This window comes from Podarcis cretensis, assembly GCF_951804945.1.
Source record: "Podarcis cretensis genome assembly, chromosome: 3".
NCBI lineage: Eukaryota > Metazoa > Chordata > Lepidosauria > Squamata > Lacertidae > Podarcis > Podarcis cretensis.
In genome coordinates this window covers 43,677,792-43,693,278 of record NC_137172.1, presented here as the reverse complement: position 1 = coordinate 43,693,278, position 15,487 = coordinate 43,677,792, and the positions used below count along the sequence as shown (strand labels likewise).

The window sequence follows — 15,487 nt, the reverse complement described above, 5'->3', positions numbered from 1 at the left end:
AGTTTGAATTCTACTTAAGTATTTCTTCATTCTGTGTAATAATAAATCATCTTGTCTAGCAACTAGTACTCAAGTTTTGTGCAAAATGTAAAAATATGTAGGAAAGCAAGCAGTAAAACAGCTGTTGGTCATGGCAACCAACATCCTTTAAAGGCTGGGTTGTATGAAAAGAACATAAATTTCAAAGGGAACTGGGCCAGATAATTCAAATGTGCCTGTACAGAGAAGCCACTAATTTAGCTTGCGGTGTTGAATTGACAGAAAGAGCAAACTCTCTCCTGAAGGGAGCAGGATATCCAGGTGGGATTGAGTAGTAAGCAACTCTAGTAAGAAAGGAATCACTAGGTTCTAGTCTACTTTCTTCAACAGGTTTCTTTAGTGTAACACAAGGAAGGCTGATGCTCAGCATTTAAAATTAAGTTGCCATGTTGGATGTATCAGTCACTCTAGATTGGAGTGGGTGCACCCAATATTCCCTTGGCTCTACTAACATATGGGCTATGATATCATCCCATTCCCTGCAGTGGAGTTGAATCTCAGAAGCATCAATATTGCAGCAAAAGCACAATCTCATTCCAAGTGCACAATGAGGAGGAGGGGATGCAGGGTTACAATATTAACATCCCAGGCAACCCTACCATTGGAAGAAAGGGTACTCATTCTGAGGGTATGACTGAAGTTTGCCTCCAGTATTCATCAAGAAAAATGACCGCAGGTTTTCAAAATTTGAGGGAAAACTCCTAGTTTGGAATATTCCATTTACTGATGTTATTTGACCCACAGGACAGATACCGGTAATTGCATCCTTTAACAATGGATCTGATTGCCTTTCCTTGGCAGCATAATTGTGATAGGTACAAATTATAATGTCTGTAAATCCAAACTGATGCTTTCCCACTGCTTTTCCACAACATGCTTATAATTATTATTTGTGACATGAAAATGAAAATTGTATTCTAGGAATTAGCTTTCATATATATGCATTACTGATCCTATACAGTTAGGTATTACATTGAAATCAATAGGTTCAAAAGTGATTAATTCTGCATAGGATTGCATTCTATGTGTACTAGAAATTAGATAGGTTATCTATATTTTATATGCCATCTTCCAAGTATTTGATTTTTAAAATTTATTATTAATAACCTCATCACAGCCTGATGCCCTCAAAGCAGTACACAAGATAAAATGAGATAAAAACAACAAATAATAATACACACTCCAAAAAAAATAAAACGATTTCTAAATATGAATAAGTAATATTCCATAAAAGGACTGAGTCACACTTCAGGGAAAGTCTTCAAAAACATCTTCAGTAGCCACCTAAACATCAAGACATCAAGCGCCTGTCTAATCTCAAGCAGTAATTAATTCCTGAGGGCTAGAGCTTCAACACTTAAAGCCTCGTTTCCAGTACAAACTAAGCACACCTCTGAGGCATACAATAGTCTCAGCAGTGCTCCTCTAGAGGTGTGCAGTTGCCAGGCAGGGCTATATGAGGCAAGATGGTCCCTTAGGAAACCTATTCCAACTTTTTTTAGGGCTTTGAATACTGAAAGTAAAACCTTTAATGGTGCCTTATAGCCTTTTGGCAACGTGTTCAGCTCCCACAGCAGAGGTGTTATATGGTGATGGTGAAAGAATATCCCAGCCAACAACCTATCTGCTGCATTTTGCACCATTGCACCATGTGCTCCCACATGGAGCACATCACAGTAATCTAGACTTGAGGTTACAAATATCAAGACCACAGCGGCCAAGCATCTCTGTGTAGGAACAGCCAGAGCTGCCTTAACACAGCTGATAAAAGGCATGCTTGGCTACCAAGGTAATTTGCACACCAAGAGACAAACATGGGTCCAGAGACGCACCCCCAGACTATATACCTGTTCCTTCAGAAAGAGTGCAACCCCATCCAGAACAGACAACTGGCCTACCCCCTGGATATGGAAAATTATATAGGAAGAGATAGTGACATTGTGATGATCCATATGGTAAAAAAATGTATTGGAATAGTGAATAGGGCTTCTAGACAATTCTTGTTTTAAATAGGTCCTTTATTCAAAAACATAACCAGCATCACATATGTCTCTTAAAGCTTTGCTGCATCATTCCGTAGAATGTAATTTTATGTGTTTTATATTACTTCGAACACCCCCAGTTTAGTTTTTAATTGCGGGTATCTGTATAAAACTTCCCTGCCTCCGTCCCTTCTTGACTTGACATTCTGTCCATAGCTGTCAACTTACAGATTTGAAAATAAGGGACCAGCAGCCTTGAAAATAAGGGACCAGCAGCCTCACCTGTTCCAGGCACTCCAGTCTTCCTGTCCTCCTGCAGTCTGGTCAAACTCATGCTGGGTAGCTTCGAGAACACTGTCCAACCAACTTTGTAACCAGAAGTTCAACTGAATAGAATCTGAATCACATGCACCAGAAGGCCTATGTAGCCTCAACATAAGATGGCTCCCCAGCCTGGCTTTGCACGGCAAAGTTTGCAGCAGCACATGCAACAAAATGCATTCAACAAAATGCATTCAAAAACCTCCTCAGCTTGCATTAACTAGCCACACACAAGGCATGCAAGCTCCACCCCCCAGTCATTCTTAGACTTCTTATTGGGTGAGCAATACAGCCAAGCAACACAGTTGGAGCCTCCCTCCTCCCTGGCCAGCAGGGAGGGAGGGAGAGGAGCTGCTTCCTTTGAAATTTAAGGGACATCATTTAAGGGACATCCATCAATAAGGGACAGCAGCGGGACATGGCGCTGGAATAAGGGACTGTCCCTTCAAATAAGGGACACTTGACAGCTATGCATTCTGTCAACAGGCTGAGGACAGAAGAAAGAAATCCTAACTCCCATTATGCATTGTATTCCCTAGTGACTACATTGCCCAGAGTGCACCGCTTCCACACAAAGCGGGTGCAATGTAAAGTGGAGGAAGAGGGGCATAAACCCTACCAGGTACAGTACTGTATTGGCTTTTACGCCGACACTAAGAGACACACCAGCCAGCCAACCCGCTATCTCCGTTAATTACGTGAGAAGCATTGCGTGATGGTAGCCTTCCGGGTTGACCCGCCTCCTTCCCCTACCGCCCGTAGTGCTGACCACGCCTCCTATTGTCGCTTATGCGGTTCGCGCAGGCGCAAATTAACGACAGCGTCCAGGCGGCCGGCGAAGGGCTGCTGTTACGGCGCTCCTTATTCAGGAAGCGTCGCTGCGCAGATTGCCTCGTGCGCGCGCCTGCGAGTGCCCCCTGTGCCTGATAGCGGGGCCGAGGGAAAGGGGCGTAGCCTGTGCCATGGCAGGCCCGCGCGGCTGGTTGTTGTCAGTCGCTGGCAGCGGGTTATGGCGACGGCGGTGGTGAATGAATTCTCCGGGCGGGAGAGGGAAGAAGAAGGGCTTAGCCGCCTCCAGCTCCCCGACTCGGGCCGCCGGGACTTCCTCTCCGCCCGGGGCCGGGCCGGCTCCCTCCGTCCAGCACCACCAGCAACAGGCAGCTGCGGCGACGGCGGCGGCGGCTTCTTCCCCTCACAAGCGCAACCTCTACTACTTCTCGTACCCGCTGTTCGCCGCCTTCGCCCTGCTCCGCTTCCTGGCCTTCCAGCTGGGGCTGCTGTTCGCCTGGCTCTGCGAGCGCCTCTCCCGCGGCGGCGTCCTCATGGCAGCCGCCAAAGGCACCGCCAGGGCCGGCGCCGGCGACGCTCCCGAGACGGTGCGAGCCTGCCACAAGCGCGCCTTCGAGTGCATCTCCACGGCGCTGCGCATCGACGAAGACGAGGCCGGTAAGGGAGGCCCCGGAGAGGCGGAATGGCTGCGGCAAAGGATGGGGGGGGGGGAGAGAGCGGTTGTGTTGCGCGGCGAGGACGGTGCCGGCGGAGGGAAGGGGAAGGGGATGCCGCCCAGGAGGACAGGGGCGGGCGGGCGGCGGGGAGAAGCCCCCTTTCGCCGTCGCCTCACGCCCGTCGGATGGCTGCTCCCCCCATCTTCGGTGCCCCCTAGTTCTGTCAACCTCCCCTTCCCGGCGCTGTGTCTCCTTATGCTTCCGAGTTCGCTCATGTCGCCCATCTGCTCTCGCAGTCGAGGGGACTCAAGAGTGTTTTTATAGGTCCTCCTTGTAGTGTCGGCAGCGATGGTTCAGTCCCCGCGCAATTAGTTAGATAGGCAACGGTTAGATAGGCGAGGGGCTTTGAAGAGTAGAATTGCTCCAGAGTGAAAAGCCTGTGGTGGTATATTTACCCCATAAGAGGCGGCGAATGTTACAATGTATGGAGGGTGCTGACATGAAGGACTTGGTGGGTGGAGTCTATGTAAAGGGAGGCTTTGCTGTGAATGTGAAAGAGACTTTGTGTTACCCGCTTAGTCTCTTTGTTCTCCGAGTTCAGCTTGTACTACTGTGGTTCATCATACACCATCACCAGCCGCTGCTTCTGTTAACTTGTTTGGGCTGCATATCAAATTCAAATTTCTAAGGGGTTCAGACAAATTCTTGAGATGGTAATACTGAGGGGGGGGGATGTGTAGAATGGTGAGCTCTATGAAGGCAAACTATTCAGAAAGGCCTTTTTTTTTGTTAGGGTTGACTGTACTGTAACTTAAACAGTAGCTGTTAGTCTTGAGAGAACAGGAGAGCTCAGATATGTTAAAGCTAAATCGTTTGCCATTTGTAACCTTCAATGCTTCCTGGTGTGACACTTTTGGTAAAAGATAAGCCATTGATAGAAGCTTTTAATATGCTGTAAATAAATAGGGGCTGCAGTGAGGTTTGTTGTTGTAAGTTTTACTTAATGTAATAGGTTAAGACCTACTCTTTCCATTTACTTATTTGGTGGTGATTTAGAATAAGAGTGAAAAATAACCTTTCCAATGCAGCAGTCATACAAATACAATAAGATGGATGTTGAAGCAGCCTTACACTGACCTAGACAACTGGTTGATTCTAACCTACCCCTGGGTTTCAAGCAGAGGTTATTCCCAACACTGCTACCTAATATACTTTTAGCTAGAGATGCCAGGGATTGAACCTTTTACATCCAAAATATGTTCCTTACCACAAGTTATGGTTCTGAACAAACAGCATTGGACTGTCAACATATGTAACAAAAACAAAAATTAAGACTAACATTAAGAACATGGTAAGAGCCTACTGGATCAGGCCAGTGGCTCATCCACTATCCTGTTTTCATAGTGGCCACCCAGATGCCTGTGGGAAGACCGCAAGCTAGACATGTGTGCAACATCACTCTACCCAACTGGTATTGAGAGGCATAATGCCTCTCACAGTTGAGATAGACCATTGCCAGCATGGCTTGTAGCTGTTTATAACCTTGTCCTGCATTGATTTTTTAAATCCTCTTTTAAAGCCGCCTAAGTTGGTGGCCAAGGGACGCAGGTGGCGCTGTGGGTTAAAGCCTCAGCGCCTAGGACTTGCCGATCGAAAGGTCGGCGGTTCGAATCCCTGCGGCGGGGTGCGCTCCCGCTGCTCGGTCCCAGCGCCTGCCAACCTAGCAGTTCGAAAGCACCTCCGGGTGCAAGTAGATAAATAGGGACTGCTTACCAGCGGGAAGGTAAACGGCGTTTCCGTGTGCAGCTCTGGCTCTGGCTCTGGCTCTGGCTCTGGCCAGAGCAGCGATGTCACGCTGGCCACGTGACCCGGAAGTGTCTCCGGACAGCGCTGGCCCCTGGCCTCTTAAGTGAGATGGGCGCACAACCCCAAAGTCTGTCAAGACTGGCCCGTACGGGCAGGGGTACCTTTACCTTTTACCTAAGTTGGTGGCCATTGATGCCTCCTGTGGGAGTGAGTTCTATTGTTTAATTACGTGTTGCCTAAAGTACTTTCTTTTAGCTGCCCTCATTATTCCAACATTCAGCTTCATTGGATGTCCATGAATTGTAGTGTTATGAGAGAGGGAGAAAAACTTTTTTCTAACCACTGTCTCCATGCCATGCATTATTTCATAAACATCTATCATGTCACCTCTTGCCTTTTGTTATTTTTAGGTATTGATGGTGAATTCGAACCCCGTGTCCAGTAACTTTCAAAACATAAGCTTGAATTGGGTATTTTTTTCAAGTTGCCCACCCTTTAAGTTTCCCTACATAGTGATTGTGGCACTACATGGCTTTCCTGGAAAGTGTAGAAATAAGCAATATCCGGGAGTAATATAGCTGATTGCCCATTGTTTTGTATGAGAGATTAAACAAATCTGAAACATTAAGATTAAACCTTTCTATCTCATTTGTTCAGCAGAATCAAGATAAGGAAGTAAGTGAATGAGTTCAAGACAGTTTGACAAGCCTATGAAAATAACTTTCCATTTCACTCTGGGTGTGCTGACCCCTGCGATTTCCCCAAATGTGGGAAGCTCGACTGCATAATTTGTGGTAGGTTTAGGATAGGTTAGGCTGAGACAGTGGGGGAGCTGGGGTCATGTAGTAAGCTTCATGACTGACTTCTAGTATAACACTCTGATTCTTCACATGCAAAAAAATTACAGCAAAACTTCATGGACTGTATTTCAAACTGTGTCAACATATTAATGTGGTTTGATCAGTTCAGGATCTGAACTGAAAGAAATTCTCACATATTGAATGGGTAATTGCCCTGCTTGGCTGTGCTTTTCTCCCTCTAGCATGTGGATTTACTTGCTAATGTGAGCTGTCTGGAGCTCCTTGCTTTTAAGGTGCTTTTTATAGTTCACCTGAGATAACCATAGCCTGTTGAGGTCTGGAGTGTATGGATTTACTTGTAGCAGCTGATGTGTGGATGATCCAGCATTTCTGTGTGGGATTGAATTGGGTAACTTTCAGACTTTGATTGTGTGCTCTTGAGTAATCTGATATTAAAAGCAAGACACTGTGAATTCATTGACTTCTCACATTCTCTTGTGATCCAGATTCTCATTTTTCTATCTAAATACTTTATTGACACTTTGTTTCTTTAAAACAAATAAAATTGGAATGTGAAGGCAGTCAGAATAGCATAATGTCAAGGTGAGTTCTGAACCTGAAAGTCTGAGGTCACCTGTCACTTCAGTCACAAACTTCCTAGATAGTGTTAGTCAGACCACTATACTAAGGCGAGCTCAGGGAGGACAGAAACCTCCCGCGGAGCAGAAGGGCAAAAGCTCGCTTGATCTTGATTTTCAGTATGAATACAGACCGTGAAAGCGGGGCCTCACGATCCTTCTGGCTTTTTGGGTTTTAAGCAGGAGGTGTCAGAAAAGTTACCACAGGGACAACTGGCTTGTGGCGGCCAAGCGTTCATAGCGAAGTCGCTTTTTGAACGTTCTGTATTTCATCAATCCCATAACAACTCTTGATGTGTAACTGACTTTTCTGCACATATTGTTATTGGGTTGCTTTCTGAACAAGCTTTAATACTGGGTTGAGATCCAATATAGTGTGGAGCAGTTACCCCCTGTGGGCCCCCACAAGCCTCAAAATCTGTTCCAGAGGGTTGAGCAGATTTGGGTTGTTTGGAGCTGGAGGATGGAGAAGAGAAAACAGAAGTCTGAATGTGCATACTGGTAGCCATCTTCAAATAACTTCCTTAGGCTCTATACAGTGTCTGTAGTTCTGACCATTCTTCATAACGGAAAGTATGCAAACAACTTTTTCTCAGCAGGACAAAAGGAACAAGCTGTTGAATGGTACAGAAAGGGGATTGAAGAACTGGAAAAAGGAATAGCTGTGCTAGTTACTGGTCAAGGTAGGCCAACCTTGTGTCTCTGAAACTGTGAGCTTATTTTGATCCTAAATTTAAATGAATAAACAGAAGGAGCAATTGAAATTGGCAAAGAAAACCTAGTAAATCTTTTTTTCAGAATTTTTTTAAAAAAAGGTTTTCATGGTTAAGTTTTTTTCCTCTGACCTCGAGCCATATTACCATGGATTTTGGGTTTCCTTGAGATTAATCACTGGTTGTTTGCTCCTGCTGCTGCCACACTGCCAGGAAACAAGCCATGGTCTAGTTTAGCATTATGGTTGGGGCTTGTTTGGAGCAAAAACTACAGACTTTGTTTAAAACATGTTAGCCACCAGACCACAGCTTGTTTCCTTGCAATGCAGCAGGAGTGGCAGAGGAGTAGCATTCATGTTAACTTTCAAATGTTTGCTGAAATTTTTTCTTTGCCGTAAGGCTTATGCAGACAATTAAGAAACATTTCCCATAGTAGTCAGCTGGTGATCTGTTTTAAATGTTTATGTGGTTTTTATTGTATTATAATTGTTGCAGATGGCTTTGGTATTTTTCACAAAATTGAGGTAGACAAATATGTTTATAAAAAAACAACTAAACCTTAGTTTATGTTTGAATGTGATGTGTGAACAAGGCCAGAGTTGTTGAATGCAATACACTTCCTTAATTGCTGACAGCTAATTGTACTTGAAATAAAATCTCTGTTTTGGAAATACTCAAACCAATACTCATTAAATTTTCTAAATAATAACCAAAAAAACCACCTGCCATTAAAATTGTACTGAATTAATTCTGGTTCAGGCCAATAAAGTCAGATCCTAAACTGATTCTGTTCCGGTTCATGTTGAATAATACTGAATTCATAATGGGATACAACAAATATTTAGGATTGATCATAAACAATCAGAACCATACTTTTAAATGGAATTAATCAGAGGTTGCTGGACTGAAGTTTCCAGCATCCTTGGCCATTGGTCATAGCTGTGAGGCCTATGGGAGTTGGAGTCCAACAACATCTGGAGGGCTACATGTGTGATTTAGATCAGCACAATTGCAAACCTTTTCTTTAGAAACTGCAGGCCTAACCAACACAAATAACAGCTTGCCCATAAGGAAACAAGCTCAAAACACTGTGTCTTTCATGTCAGAACTTAGAAATAAGCCCAGGTGCTTTTAACCCCTTTCCCCACCATGCCATTATCCTGTCTGTTGCTAGTTACTTCTTTGAAAGAATGGAGTACATACAGAAATTTGACATAATTCAAGAATAAAAATCCTTCCAGCAGGAGTGCCACCTTGGCTCCATGACCATGGGTGCCATGCAGTAAGCATGGCCCTGGCACCAAAATTTGTGGGTGCCCAGACCCTTCACGGGCAATTTTGTGGGTGCTCGGTTAGCCAGGGCCCCAGCAAGTTGGCACTTATGCCTTCCAGATAACTCTGAACCACCCTGAGACATGTGGGTATAGGATGGTATATAAATTCAAGAAATAATAGTAATAATAATAATAATAATGGGTTCACGTGCTAATGGTTTCACTCTTTTTTTTGGATAGTTTATATTATCTACCACTTGTTTCTTAGTTGAACTTGTATTTTGAACAGTTAACCTGGATTTCGTTTTTGTTTGTCACAGTTGTGGTTCTACAAAGTATCTCTGTTGATGGTTCATGTTCTCTTTTCAGAGGGGATGGGGATAAAATTCAGTCAGATCTTTTGGCTCAAGTCAATCTTGCTACCTTGGCACTAACATTTTTGGTGTTGCTTTTAAAAGCAAGTTGAAAGCTTTAAATACATATTTAATTTTGATGTAAGAAGGCATCCTAACCGTAAATTGGCAAAACAAGTATACTAAAATTGTAATGTAAATGTGGAATGGCAAATAGTTAGCATTTATTAATATCTTAGAAGTTTTTGTTGTTGTTTAGAGATTCTTGGGGCTAAAATCAATCCAAACGGTTGCACTTCATGTTCCTTTAGAATGGTTTTTTCATCAGTTTAGAAATCTGACATACTACTTGTCAGAAAGAGACCTAATACTACTGCTAGTTCCATATCAGCATTTTGAAATAATGGCAGGGAATAGAAAATATGAACAGGAAGCAGGCTAATTGCACATGTAATGGGAAAATACAGCTAGTCTGAACACGTTCTTACTACTGTGTTCATTTGCATATTTTCCTCATTTGTGCAAATGTCCCCGAAGAGAGAAAAGCATGCACAGACTTGTTCTAATGTTACGTATCTATGCAGAGCATCGTGTTTTTTTTGCTATGTCAGTTACTTCTAGATGCATGGATATTTTAAGTAAGTTGTAATTTTAATATTTACTTCTCTTTTTTGCTATAGTGTGGGACAAACATTGCTGTTGTACTTATGCTTGAATCTGAATATTTAACTTTCTTTTTAAGGAGATCATTGTGATCGAGCTCGCCGTCTCCAGTCTAAAATGATGACAAATTTGGCAATGGCCAAGGACCGTTTGCAGCTGTTAGGTATTACTTAATATTTTTATTTTGGAAAACGGGAAATGATAGTTACACAATGCATATATTTAAGAAACATTTATTAATCTGGCTTTTTAATTTTTGAAAGGGGTATCTCGGTATTGGATTTTAACTGCATAGAACCTATATACCCACTGTGATACAGATACAGGAATATTGGCAGAGCCGGGGTCTTTTAGGGGGAGGGATTTAAAGGGGCTGTGAGAAAAACAGACTCAAGACTCTATGAAGATGAAGAACTAGAGTTCTGGAGTTCAGTTGGCTCTCTGAACTAGAGAATTTATTTGGTACACCCAGTGGAAGTAAATCCATGTTGCACCTAAAATAAACATTTTAAAAGGTCTCTTTTAGTAAATCTGAGTGAATTCACAGTTTGTCATTCTTATATCAAGTAAAAAGAATAAAGGACCAAACTAGACAGTCTGTATAAGAAACCAGGGGCCAGTGTGGTGTAGTGGTTAAGAGCGGTAGACTCGTAATCTGGTGAACCGGGTTCGCTTCCCCGCTCCTCCACATGCAGCTGCTGGGTGACCTTGGGCTAGTCACACTTCTCTGAAGTCTCTCAGCCCCACTCACCTCACAGAGTGTTTGTTGTGGGGGAGGAAGGGAAAAGGAGAATGTTAGCCGCTTTGAGACTCCATAGGGTAGTGATAAAGCGGGATATCAAATCCAAACTCCTCTTCTTCTTCTTCTTCTTCTTCTTCTTCTTCTTCTTCTGCCTTAGGAGGATGCAAGTTTGTGTGGAACAATGGCATTGAAAGAGGCTGCTTAACCCTTCCCCTTCACACTGTTTTTCTACTTAAAACCCAACCACTCCTGCTGCAACTAACTGGGCAGAAAAATGGATACATGCCATATGTTAAGCTGCCTACTCACCTCCTGGCATATCTCCACTCAAACCAGCAGCCTCCTGAGACTGCTCTTAGTGTAAGAGATGCATGCAACTTGCTGCATGTCACATTCCTAAATTGCAGTAATGAGTGTTGGATGTAAGAACTTAAGTAAAGCTTTAGAGCTGATGACTGAGTCACGCTAAAAAAAAATCCAAACATATTCCATGGCCATGACATACAACTTGTTTTCAATAGAGCATAGTAAAAACTTAAAATTAACATCATATAGCTATAGTATGTACTCTGTTAACACAAGCTTTTTAGGTATGAGAAGTCTGGCTTAACTATCAGTCTTCCTGAGCTATAACTGTACCTCTTGCCCCTCCCATTCTCTCCCCCTCACCAGTGGGTTTCCAGTCCTACTCAGAGTTTCAGTCACAGGAGGAAGGAGATCTTTCTTCCCCACAACATAGTTTAAATGTAACTCTGTTTTTTCTGGAACGCTCCAAATTAATCTTGCTTCTTTCTTGTTGAGATGAGGGCTTCGAGTTATTTATTAGTCCTGCTGGTACTTGGCAAAAGTACAGAAGGAACTGAGTCCTTAAGGTGCCATAGGACACCGCTTTGTTTTGCTGCAGCAGACTTAACATGGTCATCCCTTGCATTAAGTCTTAGGCCAGATAGTAGCCCAATCTTACGCATATACTACGTATTCTGTAGTCTCCCTAAATTTAATGGATATGATTTAGATCACATGTTAGCATGCATATGCCTGTAGCTTAAAAGTAAATCTGATAATTATTTGTCTTATTTATGTGTTGTTTTATGGGAAAACTATAATTTTAAAAGAATTTTTATCGTAGCATTTATTGTTAATAAGGCTTTAGGTGAGTTATTGCCATTGCATAGATAATTTTGACATAGAGTGTAATACTTAACATGCTTTGTTTATAAGCAGCAGAAATCTATTTGAAACTTGGTGCAATTATGGAAAGAAACCACATTTAGTTGGGGGGGCTGATAATGGCTTCATAGTGGTTTTTTCATTTGTGGGGTAGCATAGGGCTCTGTATTGTTGTTCCATGTTTTTTAATATCTACATGAAACTTCTGGAGGAAGGTATCCAAAGGTGTGGTTGCAGTGTCATCAGTATGCTGACAGCATGCAGCTGTGTGTTTTGTTGCCATCTTTTGATGTAATTGAGGCTGTTGAAACCCTAAACCAGTGCTTGAAGGCATTGGTGGGACTGATAAACTGAGGTTAAATCCAGGCAAGACAGAGAGAGGTGCTGTTGGTTGGAGATTCCTGGCTTCAGAAGGAGGAATACAACTAGCACTGGACAGGGTAACATTGTTCCCTGGAATGGAATGAATTCCCCCCCACCCCCAGCCCCAGCCCAAAGATCAAGAACTAACTCACTTGAGTTATTTTTGGGGGGCTGGGAGGGACCACCTACTTTTAAAGTCACCTGATGTCATTATGACCCCTGGCGTGCTCTGGTCCATGGGGTCACGAAGAGTCGGACACGACTAAACAACAACAACGATGTCATTATCAATTCAGGTGACAACAGAGGAGCTCACTTTCAGCATTAATCATCTGATTGGCACTGATAACAAGCCCTTTTGAAGCTGTCAGTTTGCAGATGTGATTTGAATCCAAACCACACATGTGAAAGGACAAGTTCAAAGGGGCTCACTGAAAGTGTCAGTTGGTACTGAGAATGGGTGCTGCTTGCCAAGGAACACTCAGGAGTGCATTTTAAGCTCCCCATTGTTCCTTTGCAGCTGTGTCTTTAGTTGCCTGGCATTGCATATGGTATCAAGTGTGGGACAGGTGGGCATGGTTTGGCGGAAAAGGCCTTGTGGGCCAAATAAAGCCCATGCAACAAAGTCTCCCCACTGTTGCTGTTTAAAGACCCAAGTTCTCCTGGCTTCAGTACTGACTGGGGGAGCCCAGGAGTGTATTTTATCGACTTTGGCTGGTACACTAAGTAGAGCCCTTTCTGCAGCTGACAGACCTAGCCACAGATCTGATCCATGCTGTGGTCACATCTAGACTAGATTAATATTGTAATGCACTGTATGTGGGGCTATCTTTAAATATAGTCCAGAAACCTCAGCTGCTTCAAAACATAACCACCAGATGGGTGTATGGCAGTCAGCTTCAATTACACTTGTATTCATTAATGACATTGGCTCCTAATATGTCTCCAGGCACAATTCAAAGTGCTGGTTTTAGCCTTGAAAGTTCCAAATGATTTGGGCCCAAGTTACTTAAAAGGCTACATGCACCATACCATCCTGCCCATGCACAGATATCTCAGTTAGAGGACCTCTTGATGTATTCACCTCCTAGATCTATTATGTGAATGACTAGGTGACAGGGAGTCTTTTGTGGCTCCACAGTTTGGAGCCAAGTAGAGCTGTGGTGGTCAGCTTTTCAGAATGTTTCAAAATATTCATTTGTTTCAAATTGCCTTCCCTGGATAATTTTTTGTTCCACTGACTTAAGGAAGTTAGAATGTTTTTGTGTTACTAAAATTCTGAGTTTGTATTTATCTGTGATCTTTATTCTTGATTTTAATGCTTGTAGTTTTTATTGGTTGTAAATCTCTTGATAGTCTTTGCCTGGAAAAGCATCACACAAGCATTTTAAAATAATAATAGTTTAGAGCATGCAGGTGAAATCTCTCAACATCTTCACCCTCCATCAACAAGACATAGCCGTTTCCATAAGCCCTAGGTAAAGGGTAAAGGGACCTCTGACTGTTAAGTCCAGTCGCGAATGACTCTGGGCTTGCGGCGCTCATCTCGCTTTATAGGCCAAGGGAGCCAGTGTTTGTCCGCTCTGCAGACAGTTTTTCCGGGTCATGTGGCCAGCATGACTAAGCCGCTCCTGGTGTAACGGAACCCTGACACCAGAGCAGTGCACAGAAATGCCATTTACCTTCCCGCTGAAGTAGTACCTATTAATCTACTTGCACTTTTGGCGTGCTTTCGAACTGCTAGGTTGGCAGGAGCTGGGACTGAATAACGGGAGCTCACCCCGTCGAGGGGATTCGAACCAGTGACCTTTTGAACGGCAAGCCCAAGGCTCAGTGGTTTAGACCACAGCACCACCCGTGTCCCTATGTTGGAACAAAAACTCAAGGAGGCATGTAACTAAATTTGGCAAGTGTTAGAAATAACTGGCCTTATGTTTGGCTCTAGGCCTCTTATCGTGCCACTTTGTCTCTTGACGTATGATGAAATCATCAACTGGGGTCACCTTTTGATCTAAAGACAACTGGATAACAACACAAATACAGTACAGTGTACTTGGCCTGATCCAGCAGGCTCTTCTTATGTAATTGAAGAATGCATTTTGTGAGCCAAAACTGCATTGAAAACGGTTGCTTTTTGACAGTGGCTGTTTTTCTTTTCTGTGTGGGTTGGATTCAAACTTGCATGCAATGGAGTTTTGATCATGTGAAACTCGGCTAGAGGAACAGAGAAGGGGAAGATTATTTTTGTCAGTTTCTCCTTTCTTGTGTTGCCCTCTGAAAAGCTGATATCAGTGGCTGCAGGCCCCTCTGCAACAATGGGCAGTGGCACTGAGGGCTGCAGGGGGAAAGGGGGATAGTAGAAAATAGCCATCTTTATTCCAGGATAAGCTTCTGCTAGATCAGAATCACTTCCATCTGCAGAATGGCAACCCTGCACCCAACCTTTCTTTTGCTAAATAAAATGGGTGTTGACCCCTCTTTCTAAAACCAATTAGTGTGAAGAACTCCAAATAAGTTAAGTGTGTGAATGCTGCAGGGTGTTATGACGAGTCAAGTTCAAGAGGCTGTTTAATACAAGAGAAACTATGTTACTTCAGAAAGATAACAAATAATGATTGTCATAAGGGCTGGAGCGTTGGAATTGAAGCAGTATAATTTCTTGGAATATTTCTCAAGTACACATCATACTTTATAAGTGGCATAAAGACTTCATCAGTTTACCCCAAATCTGCTAATTGTACAATAATGCTACACCCCTTTAAGAATCCATTTTCCCTTTAGGATATTTGATATTTAGTAATGTAGTGTTGAAGTTTGAAGATGCTAATTTGATCAGAAAAGATGATTCTTGCTCAACCTTATTAATTGAAGAATTGTCTGACGTGATGTAATCTTCTGAAGCAAGCATTAGCTGTTAAATATGAAGTGGTAATTATACACAAACATTTGCCAATAAAGCGTACTATAAAGATAAGATCTGGCTGCAACGTGTACCAACTAGTTACAAGCTCTCGCACCTAAAACCTTCCCATGGATAGAGATACCTGTGCATACAGCATTGAAAATTTTCCCATCAATCTTTTACATTGTGATTTCTGACTAACTTGGTTATTGACTGTAATTCACAACTTTTTCATAATAGTATATCATTTTTTAGATGCTCTTGTAGCTTCATAAT

The 15,487-nt window shown here is 42.9% G+C and overlaps 1 protein-coding gene across 5 annotated transcripts in view; it reads left to right on the top strand.

The window, feature by feature from the left end:
• Positions 1 to 2,839: 2,839 nt before the first annotated feature.
• SPAST (spastin) overlaps positions 2,840 to 15,487 on the top strand; it is a 36,344-nt gene continuing 23,696 nt past the window's right edge. For 2 of the 5 annotated variants that reach the window (XR_013836946.1, XM_079969508.1), the window contains exons 1-3: positions 2,841 to 3,788; positions 7,628 to 7,714; positions 10,114 to 10,197. Coding sequence is in view for 4 of the 5 variants with exons in the window: in XM_079969508.1 (XP_079825634.1) it covers positions 3,371 to 3,788; positions 7,628 to 7,714; positions 10,114 to 10,197 (589 nt within the window). In the remaining variant the exon portion in view is untranslated. Of the gene's footprint in view, positions 3,789 to 7,627; positions 7,715 to 10,113; positions 10,198 to 15,487 lie in introns of all 5 variants that reach the window. The other 3 variants (XM_079969511.1, XM_079969510.1, XM_079969509.1) reach the window with 3 other exon arrangements.